We start from the raw sequence: 11249 nt of genomic DNA on the forward strand, positions 1-11249 counted from the left end.
GATTAGCGAAACTATAACACCGAAGATGCAAGTGCTCCAATCAAGCAACCTCACCAAAAAAAACGAAATCACACGATTTTTGGGAAGGTGCGGAAAGCACAACGGAAAGTGAAAACAGCGCGTGCAAAGTAACGCCCGCACGACGGCCCGAAACCTTTTTGCCAGCAGACAGCTGCGATGAGATAACTGATGATGTCGCGTCGCAAAATTTAGCCGCAGCCTCCGCAACAACAGATAGCACGGGCACATCAAGCGAACCACGCCCCTCAGCTCGAACAACTGATTTAGGAAACACCAGCGACGAGGCGCAAAAAACCGAGCCTAAACAAAACACCCCTGGGAAAAGCCATACTTTCGAAGACATGCCCATAGTGAGCAGCGGAAAATATGAAATCCCGGAAGCCAAACCACAGGAGGGCAAGCTCCCCCTTGAAACAAAATCGTTAAACGAGGAACCAATTAACAGCGGACCAAGTGCCGAAAACCCCCCGCAAACGTTACAGCAGGGAAAGGACGTAGAAAATGTCGCCGGGAAAGACGCACTCAAAGAACGAGGCGGCCGAATCCCAAACGCCTCGACCGCTGGCGCCCAGACACTCAAACCACACAGACACAGATCTCGCTCAAACAAAAGGGGAGGCGAAGGACGAAAACACGCTAAAGACCGCACAAGCCCGGAAACCCAAAGGCGAGCAAAAGATGAACTAGCCAGCAGTGACAGCGAAACCAAGATGCCGAAAAAAATTCCCAGGAAGGATCCCCCTTCGCAAAGAAAACAAATATGCAAACGAACGAGACCGACATGGACGTCACAGAAGCGATAGCAAGCCGGGAAGATCCCGCGCTCTAAGCAAGGCACGATACTACAAGCAGCACAAAAAACAAACAAATCCTACAGCACGCCCACCCGCGTTTTTCATCTTCCCTCGCCTGTAGGTGGACTGCAATGAATCAAAAACAAAAACCCGCCCTACTGCAGCTGTTGCGCTTCGCGATGAGACACGCAGCATACACCCTCCCTCTCGGTTGCCCACACAACCTTTCGTTAAAAACCACCTATCACTTTGCAAAAAAAAAAAAAAACACAGAGACCGCCCCAATGGCTGAGCAACGCTCGTTTTTTTTTAAGAACCCCCTCCTGTTTCTTACATTGTTTCTCTGTTGTGTTTTCCTTTGTATTTGTGTACATTATAACGCCTACGTTGGAAAACGAGCCAGAGCACATGGCTCACATTACTTTTGCCACTTTCAATGTTAGAGGCTTTCGCGAGAAAAACAAGCAACGCGAGATCCTAAACCTTGCGAGGGAGGAGCACATAGACATCCTTTTTATCCAAGAAGCTAATTTAAGGACTCCACTAGGAGTGGAGGCATTCAAACGTGACTTCCAAGTAGAAGCCTTTTTTTTCACTGACAAACGCCCGAGCATGCGGAGTGGGGGCCATTTTCGTGACAGGACGGTTTCGCAAGCGAGCGCATTGTTTCTACGGATCCAACGCGCGGACTCTTATGCTGGACGTATACATAGATAATAGGAAAATCCGTTTCGTAAACATCTATGCCCCGGCAACCCGGTCGGACACACTCTTTTTTCAAAGCCCTTCACCCGCTGCTTCTTGATACAATTCCGCACGTCCTCCTAGGCGATATCAACTGTGTAATTAACTCCACTAGGGACATCAGAGGCCCCGGGCAAGGGGGATCAACTTATAATGCACGAGAATGTTGTAAAATACTCCGCCATCTGTGCCTTACAGATGCATGGGTTTCTGTTCATGATGAGTGTTTTGAGCCCACTCGCGTCTCCACCAGGACGTTGAGTAGAATAGACCGAATCTACGTGCCCGACTGCCTCGTCCCCAAACTCCAGACCTGCGCAGTGGTGACGCTCCCAGACCCTCTAAAGAAAAGGACTGACCACTTCCCAGTAACATGTACAATCAGGGGCCACCCAGGACAGGAAACACACCTCGGAAGCTGGCGGCTCGACACCGCCCTGTTAAAAGATGACGCCAACAAGAAAAACCTCAAGCAAAGCCTCAAAGCAATCACCGACCGAGCACCACAGATGAGTCCGACGACTTGGGAGGCATTAAAAGGAAAATGGACGACGGCTTTACAAGCCGAAGGCAAAGCGCGGCACCGGAGGTACACCGCCGAGCTAAAGGAATTATTGCGAAGGATGTAAATTATTACGAGAGCGGAAGCCGTAACCTCATGCACCGGATTATACCTACAGACGCTGCAAAGAAAGTATGATCGTCTTCTCGAAAAACGAACTAAGAAGGCACAACGCGACCCATGTAAAATGCAAAGCAATACAGAAGAACATAACAACCGAGAGGGGACAAATGCTGCGAGGGAAATCGTAGAGGCCAGGAGGGAAGATGGAACGACTACACACGATCTAGAAGAAATCCAAAACATCTTTTTAACCCATTTTAGGAATCAGTTCGAGGAGGACCAAACTAACAGTGTTGTGGATACCGAAAACCTGACCAAGTTATGTGAAAACTTACCGCATCTCGACCAAGAAGCGGTTTCAGAACTTTGTGATGACGTCACCATAGAAGAAATGAAAAACGTCGTCCAAAACATGTCGCAAGACACAGCCCCAGGATGCGACGGCATCACCACAGGATTTTATAACATCTTTTTCGAAGAAGTAGGCGAGAAACTGTGCGACATGATTAATATGATAATAAACGAAAAGAAAAAAAAACCCTCCTTTGGGGAAGGGAGAATAATCTTACTGCTCAAAGAAGGCGCCCAGCCGCATACCCCCCAATCGTGGCGACCAATAACCCTCCTAAACACAGATTACAAGATTACAGCAGCAGTGCTGAACGACAGAATCAAGCGAGTGTTACCACAGATATCTCCCCACCAAACATGCGCGGTGCCTGGCAGGTCATTATTCGAAAATCTGACGCTTACCCGTGACGTCTTTGAATACGCAACAAGCAAGCAGATAAGCAGCGCTTTTCTTTCATTGGATCAAGCGAAGGCCTTCGACAGGGTAAAGCACGAGTATATTTTCACAATAATGAAGCAGTTCTCCTTCCCCCAAGACTTTGTCACGATAATCACACTCCTCTATAGCAACATGACATGTCACATTCAGATAAACAAGTCCCTCACACAGAGCATTAATTACACAAAAGGAATCCGCCAAGGATGCCCTCTTGGACCAACCCTGTTCATTCTTTCGCTTGAGCCTTTGATCGTTAGCATAAACAGTGAACCGCGCATCCGAGGCTTCCCCTTGATGGGACAGGAAGAAATAGAGATCACGGCCTTCGCGGATGACCTAGCCATTTTCGTAAGAAACGAATCCAGTCTGCAATATTTCCGAATCATCTTTGCAAAGTACGCACACCTGTCTGGCGCTGCACTAAACGAATCAAAAAGCAAGGCTCTTATATTCGGATCTTTCCCACCGGACGCCATAAGAAACATACAGCGGGTTGACACCGTTAATGTTCATGGAATTTATTTCACGCAGAACGGAGTGGCGCAGCCCACCTGGTAGGTTGCCATTGCCAAAGCAAAACACGCAATATCCCAACTACAACAAATGAACCTAACACTGCAAGAGAAAGCCCTCGCAGCAAGAACTACAATATGCTGGTTTGCCAACTACGCCAGTCGCGTTGGCATCATGCCCAGTAAAACGATCACCCAGCTGAACGAGCTTATCACAGCCTTTTTGTGGGAAAACAAGCCACTCCCGTTAAAAAGAAACATACTGCAACTAGCCACAACGAGCGGCGGCCTCGGACTTCTACACGTCAAAACAACCACACGGCTTCTGGCCCTAAAAACTGCCAGGTACTTAGGCACCTCAGCCGATTATATAGGCAAGGGCTTAATGTGGTATTGGAGCAGCACAAATCGCAGTGTCCTAGATTGCAGTAGGTTACCAGGACCACACGCAGAATTCCCTTCAGAATTCTACAAGACTGCCGCTGTCACGAAAGCTATGTTAGAGAAGGAGGCACCCAGCACTAACATAGACACAGACTCACCTGCTAGAATCATCGAGACCATAACAGAAACCCAATTATCAACAGAGGACAAAGAAAAACTGAAAAACATAAAGGCAACCCACCCAACAAAGATAAAACTTCCCAAAGAAGTACAGGACTTTGAAGTCAAACGAAAATGGAAGGCGCTCCCGACTCGGCAGAGATTGCACAGAATGGGCATCGTTCCAAACGACCGTTGCCCCAACTGCAGCTACTCAGAAACCGTAGACCATGCACTATTCGAGTGCGTCGCTGCGAAAGCCGTATGGCGACTGGCACTAAACACCTTCGGAGTACTACTGCAGGCCATGGCGCAGAAAACCAAAGGCAGTTTCGCCAACCTGATGTTTGTTTGTACAATGTGCGCTTTATGGAAACGCAGATGCCTCGCAGAGGTAAGGAGAGTGCCGGTGAGGGCAGCCTACCCCACCCTCCAGAGAATAAGCCTGCTCTTATGGGAACACTTGAACGAGGAACTTGATGCAACAGGGGAGGAAAGTTTCCTCCGTTGCTGGCATACAAGATTTTTCATCCGAAAAAATGGACAAATCGCGTACCCATCGATGCCATATTAATGTTCCCCCTCTAACACCTCACACGAAATCAAACCCATTTCCGAAAACATGTAGTACAGAACACAGCCCCCAGTGTCGCAACAACAGTTGCCCACAGAAATATGTATGGGAGACATAGTGTCCAAAGGTTGTTCGATACCTTCTCCCTTGTCTTTAATGAAAGTTTACGACCCTTTAGTAGATATAGCATTGTATAATGCAGCATGGTTTTTTTGTACAACGGCCCAGCAATGTGCAACGGTTCTGAGTGCACCTACAAACTGTATAACAGCAAATGTACTGTACATTGTTAATCTGTGTTTGCACGAAACAATATGATGTATGAATAAAAACTTCCCTTGTTGTAGTATCTGTTTTTATCAGCTTAATATCTGATACGGGTTCTATATGGACCCGTAACTTCGTGCTGCAGGGACGCCTGGATGATGCCATCCCAGCCCTATCTTTCGAGGCCCTCGGCTCCCTGCTGCACTGCCTCCAGGACAGACCACGTGCTGCTACCTGGTGGCCCCTGGACGACCCACACCGGGCCGCTTCCTGGTCCTGCCGCTGCCTGGCGCTGCCTGCTGCCCCCCGGAGACTCCTGCCCTGCTCGGCCTGACCACTGCTTGGAATCCGGTGCTGCCTGCCTGCGGGGTGCCTGTTGGTCCTGCCATCTCGACTGGTGCTGTGCTGGGGCACAACCGGCTGGCCCCTGCCCTCGCCATCGTCTGTCATGGGCCCGGACCTCTCGCTGCCACCCCTGGTGGCCCCCTAGCCTCCGGACCTGGCCTCCTTTAAGGAGAGCCGCCGGGTCCGCAAGGTAAGACCATTCAATGGATCCTGGGGGCCACGGCCGCACGGCCCATCACAACAGCGAAGACGATGGCGAACCCAACACCCCTGGGCAGGAACGCCAGCCGGCCCGTGAGGATGGCACCCTCACGGTGTTCTTTCCCGTGCCCCACACGGTCCGGTGCTGCGAAGAGGGCTGCCGAGCTGCCTATGCCGCGGCAAATGGACAGCGCGGCGGCACTCCCTCCAGCGGCACCTCGAACTCGAGCACGGCACCAGAATGCGGCGCACCATCAACGTGTGCAGCATCTGCGGCGAGACACTGGGGCTAAGACCAGCCTCTCACGCCTGCCTGGCTGCAGCCAACTCGACTGCTTCCCCCCCTGCTGCCCTGCCACACCAGTGTGGCAGTTGCTCAATGTCCTTCCCCACAAGGAGGGGCTTGAGCAACCACGAACAGTGGCACAGGAGGGAGGCGGCACTGGCAGCCAGGCGTGATCACGCCGCGGGTGCGGCCTCTGGTGCGTCGGAGCAGGACAACGACGGCACCCCCCCCCCCCCAGCAGAGCAGGACAGCACCGAGGGTCCCGCTAAGGACCCTCCTGGAACACCAGCAGTGGCCACCGAGCAGGCCGCCGACCAGGAGCCGTCTCCTGTGGCGCCTCGGGGAACACCCGGACAAAGCAGCGATGGCGAGATGGCCGAGGCGCCCTCTCAGCGGACGCCAACCCAATCTGGGCGGACCTCGACCACGGCCACTCCTTCTCCAACACCATCGCTGCCGTCCAACCGAGGCAGCCCGGGAGCACCAGCCTCCGAGGCTCACAAGCAGGCGGCCATGCAGGAGCTCTCCCCAGGCAGGGCAGAGGTGCAGGACCATGACGGAAGCACCCACGACTTCGGGACCCAGGACGAACATGCTGGTACCACACGACCAGAGGGCAGTGCATGGATCTTAGAGGACGAAACGGCAGAGCTGCGGGCATTGAGCCGGTTGCCTGAGTCTGCTGGGGAGTGAGCACGGTTCGAAAACATCTTCGACCGTGCCATTGCAGCCCCAACAAAACACCTGCGGCTGCCAGTCGGGGACTCGCGCCAATCACGGAGGCGCGAGGTGAACCCCGACAACACCCAGCAGATCCAAACACTATACAGAAGGAACCGGCGCCGGGCAGTGCGGTTAATCACTGAAGGCCCGTCGCAGCTCTGTGCGATCGACCCCCATGCACTGCAGGACCACTACTCGAACCTCTGGTCACCAACAACCGTGGATACCAGCATCCTGCGGTCAAGGCTTCCGGCCACCGAAGAACTGGACTTGTGCCCCTTTTCACCGGAAGAAATCGCAGCCAAGCTCCGTAAATGCGAGAGTACAGTTCCAGGGGAGGACCGCCTCACGTACCACCACTGGAGGCAGGTGGACCCTGAGGGCAGGTTCCTAGCGGCGGTATACAACGTATGCCTCCAATACCGCCTCACGCCCCTGAGCTGGAAGTCGACGAGGACTATCCTGATCTACAAGAAGGGCGACCGCGAGGAACCCACAAACTGGCGACCCATTGCCCTTGGTCGCACAATTGCCAAACTGTATGCCGGGTCTCTCACCACCCGGCTGCAGAGGTGGTTGGGCGGCCATGCGGTACTGTCCAGGTGTCAGAAGGGCTTCCTGCCGCACGATGGGGTGTTTGAACACAACTTCGTGCTGCAGGGACGCCTGGATGATGCGAGGACCGGAGGTGGGGAGCTGTGCGTGGGGTTCCTCAATTTTGCCAACGCCTTCGGCTCGGTCGCCCATCAGGCCCTCGTCGACGCTGTCCGCGGCGCCGGCGCGGGGGAGGCCTTTGCTACCATCATTGAAGACCTCTACCGCGCCAACACCACCTGCGTCGTGGCAGCAGCTGGCATTACGGAGCCAATCACCATCGGAGCTGGGCTGAGACAGGGCTGTCCTCTGAGCGGCCTGCTTTTCAACCTGGTGGTGGACCCGGTCATCCGTGCAGTACAGGGAGGCGATAGGCAGCACAACATCCTTGCCTACGCCGATGATCTGACGCTGCTGGCCGCGGATCCCACCACCCTGCAGAGCCGCTTGGACCGTGTAACAGCCCTGTCGGCCCGGCTCGGGCTGCGACTGAACGCCGCCAAGTGCCGGTCTCTACACCTGTCTGGTCGCCACCCCGTGGGTACACGGCCCACCTCTTTCACCGTGGGTGGCGACCCGATTCCGGCGCTTGGCGACTTCGAGGGGCACAAGTTCCTGGGCCGTCCAGTGGGGTTCAGGGTGCTACCGGACGAGACGACGGTCGACGAGGCCATCCACCTAGGCAGAAAGCTACTCTCCTCTATGCTCGCCCCATGGCAGAGGCTGGATGCCATTAAGACAATTTTGTATCCAGCCCAGAACTTTGCCATGCGGGTGCGCCTTGCCAGCAAAGGAGAGTGGCAACGCCTGGGCGAGGAGCTCCGCCCGCTCATCAAGAAGACCCTGTACATGCCAGCCAGAGCTTCCAATGAATACTTGTACGGAAGCTCTCAGGCTGGCAGTGCAGGGATCCCACTTGCGGCGGAGCTCAGCGACATCTGCCGGGTGGATGGGACCTTCAAGCTACTAACGTCGACCGACGTGGAGGTGCGGGAGCGTGCAGCAGGGGACCTAGAGGGTGTCGTGTCAAGGCGGCTAAGACGACCCGCTAACACCGAGGACATGGAGGCCTACCTCTCAGGCGAGACAGAGGGCGACTTCCGACAAACGTCCACACAGGTCCAGTCTGTGTGGACGGAGGCCCGGAAAGCCTCCCGTTGCCTCTCCATCGCCTGGGAGCTTTTGGAGCATGGAGGCCGCATCAACTGCGGAGAGGCCTCTGTGTCGGCGAGGAACCGCCACAAGCTGGTCAAGACCATACGGGCGCTCCTCTCCACTGAAAGGGACAGAACTCTGCATGACAAACCAAACCAAGGCAAGGCGATGGTGTGTGTGGCGGCCGACCCGGCAAATTCCCACTTCATGAGGTCCGGCCGCTACACCCGCTTCAACGACTGGCGCTTCGTGCATCGAGCCCGACTAAATCTTCTCCCCCTCAATGCCACAAGACTCTGGGCACCCGCAGCCGACAAAAGATGCAGGCGCTGCGGGTACGGGGAGGAGACACTGCCTCATGTACTTTGCCATTGCATGCGGCAGAGCCGGGCCATGACGGAGCGTCACAACACCATCGTCGCCAGAATAAAAAAGCCTGCCTTGGGGAGGTTTACAGTCATTGCAGAGAACCAGGTCGTGGGCACTACATCACTCAAACCAGACCTGGTACTGGCCCGTGGAGAGGAGGCACTGATCCTGGACATCTGCTGCCCTTTTGAGAACAGGCTGCAGGCGTTCCAGGACGCCCGGAAGGCTAAGGAGGAGAAGTACGCCCCTGTACAGCGTCATCTCCTCCGGCGGTTCCAACGCGTGACGGTGGACGCGGTGGTCGTCGGCTGCCTTGGCACCTGGGATCAGGGGAATGATCGCGTGATGCGCAGGCTATGCAGTAGGTCATACCTACGGACACTCAAACGCCTGTGCATCAGCGATACCATCATCGCCTCTACAAAGATTTTTAGAGCCCATGTAGGCACCTCTTAGATGATCTTATGTTTTTAGAGAAGCGCCATTTTTGCACTGTTTTACACCTTTACAGTTTTAGTCTTTTATTACTAACATCACTAACTAGTCTTTTAGTCATTTCTTTGCGTTTTTAGATTATACACCTTTTATCCGTTTCTTCTTTGGTTTTGTAACACATATTTTTGATATACTGTAACTAGCATAATAAAAAACTCTGTTCTTATCAGCTTAATATCTGATCCGGGTTCTACATGGACCCACGATATTCCTCAGGCGATCACCTTCCTCGGGCGAACAGTCGGGTTCTCGGTGCTACCGGACCAGGCAACCGTGGACGAAGCCATCAATGTGGGTCGCCGCCTGCTTACCTCGATGCTCGCCCTGTGGCAGAGATTGGACGCCGGTAAAACATTTGTATTTCCGGCGCTCAACTTTGCCATGAGGTGTGGCTCCCTTGGTAAGGCAGAGTGGTCTCGCCTGGACACAACGCTTCGCCCACTGATCAAGCGGATCCTCTACCTGCCTGCCAATGCTGCTAACGAATACCTATACGGTAGCTCCGCAGCGGGTGCCATTGGCATAACTGTGGCGGGAGAAGTCAGTGACATCTGCAGAGTTGACAATGCTTTCAAACTTCTTTCCTCTGCAGACACTGAAGTCCAGGACCTGGCACTGCAGGCGCTGACCGTCGTGACATGCAGGAGGTTGAGGCGCAATGCAGAACCGGGTGACATGGACGCCTACCTGAGCGGCGCGACTGAGGGTGACTTCCGGGCCACAGTGACGCAGCTCCAGTCCGTGTGGACGGAAGCCCACAAGGCTTCTCCGAATTCCCAGGTGACACCAAGACGCCGAGAAGACGGGCCCCGCATCTCCAGGGGTGACATAACACTTGGCCCGAGAAAACGTACTAAGGTGGTGAAGACACTCCGGACGGCACTGGGAAACGCACGAGATCACGATCTCCACCAAAAGCCCAGTCAGGGGAAAGTGATGGAGTGCGTTGCCGCCGACCGGAGCAGTTCCCACTTTGTACGTAGCGGTCAATTCACGAGGTTTGCCGACTTGGCAAACCTCGTGAATTGACCGCTACGTACAAACGAATGACCGCTACGTGAATGTGAACTGACCGCTACGTACTACGAACGTCGTTCCCCTGAACGCAGCGAGGCCATGGGCTACAGCGGTGGACCAACGGTGTAGGATTTGTGGCGGTCAACCAGAGACCCTGCCACATGTCCTGTGTCACTGCATGACTCACAGTCAAGCATACACCAACCGCCACAACCAGATCGTGAGCCGAGTGAAAACCGCTGCCTCCACCAAGTTCACTGTCACCCACGAGAATCGAGCAGTAGGTAATACTAATCTCCGTCCTGACCTTGTGCTTTGCAGGGGCGAGGAGGCGATCATCATTGATGTAACCTGCCCGTTCGAGAATCGGCCTGCAGCCCTGAACGCGGCCCGCCAGGGGAAGGAGGAGAAGTACCAGCCGGTCCGGGAGTACCTGCTGCGGAAGATCCAGAAAGTGACCGTGGAGGCCATCATCATCGGGGCCCTTGGATCGTGGGATCCCAGAAACGACCGGGTGATGCGCTGCTTCTGCAGCCGCAAATACCTGTGGCTGTTCAAGAAACTGGCCGTGAGCGAGACAATAGCTGCATCACGAGCACAAAAACTTCCAATATACCCAAGAAACACTAAACAAACACACACCTCCATGCCTGCCCAAAAACTAAACAGCAAACTCTAGTAAATCCACATCAATAAAACTGCCTTTCATGAGAAAATGTAACAAGCATTTTTTTCCAAAACCTCTGTTCTTATGAGGTTAATATCTGATACGGGTTCTATGTGGACCCACGATATAAAATCCATTTTTGGAAGTTGGCGGAGTGCTTGAAGGCTGCTTCACCTTCGCCGCAGGTCGGCCCGGTATTGCACTACCTCCGTGATCGGCCCCCGCTCACTTAGGTGAGACTTCATTCAATCAAAATGAAGAACACAAGCTCGAAGCGAGCACTCACGTGACACGCACCATTCCCATACTATACGCAACGATGCCGGTGTTTCTGAACGATTGTCTACTGTAATGAGCCACTTGGGGGGAAGGGTGATTAGCCGTGGGTTTTGCAATCAATGTAAGTCCCACTCAAAGCCAACACTGGATTTTGGAGTTCACTATCGCTTGGATCCGTAAACCACAGCAAGCTCGCCCTGCCAAAATCCGCTGCCCTAGTGGAAGAAAGGTTCCCTATGAAACAAAAA

General features: G+C 53.9%; 1 protein-coding gene and 2 pseudogenes across 1 annotated transcript; all 3 read left to right on the forward strand.

Moving 5' to 3' along the window:
• The first annotated feature begins 4945 nt into the window (after positions 1-4945).
• LOC135919073 (U2 spliceosomal RNA) lies at positions 4946-4998 on the forward strand (annotated as a pseudogene).
• Positions 4999-8089: 3091 nt separating this feature from the next.
• Positions 8090-10659, forward strand: LOC139051870 (uncharacterized). The gene is made up of 2 exons (XM_070528908.1): positions 8090-9818; positions 10377-10659. The coding sequence occupies exons 1-2, from the start codon at positions 9354-9356 to the stop codon at positions 10398-10400; spliced, it is 489 nt and encodes a 162-aa protein (XP_070385009.1). The 5' UTR covers positions 8090-9353; the 3' UTR covers positions 10401-10659.
• A 122-nt stretch (positions 10660-10781) lies between these two features.
• On the forward strand, positions 10782-10950 carry LOC135919072 (U2 spliceosomal RNA; annotated as a pseudogene).
• Positions 10951-11249: the final 299 nt, after the last annotated feature.

Source organism: Dermacentor albipictus, unplaced genomic scaffold (genome assembly GCF_038994185.2).
Source record: "Dermacentor albipictus isolate Rhodes 1998 colony unplaced genomic scaffold, USDA_Dalb.pri_finalv2 scaffold_15, whole genome shotgun sequence".
NCBI classification, from domain to species: Eukaryota; Metazoa; Arthropoda; class Arachnida; order Ixodida; family Ixodidae; genus Dermacentor; species Dermacentor albipictus.

Bases quoted from the DNA above. Each gene is read 5' to 3' on its own strand.
- LOC139051870 (XM_070528908.1), top strand. From the start codon at position 9,354: ATGCTCGCCCTGTGGCAGAGATTGGACGCCGGTAAAACATTTGTATTT. The intron at 9,819-10,376 runs GTGACACCAAGA...TGTGCTTTGCAG, and splicing joins AGGCTTCTCCGAATTCCCAG to GGGCGAGGAGGCGATCATCA.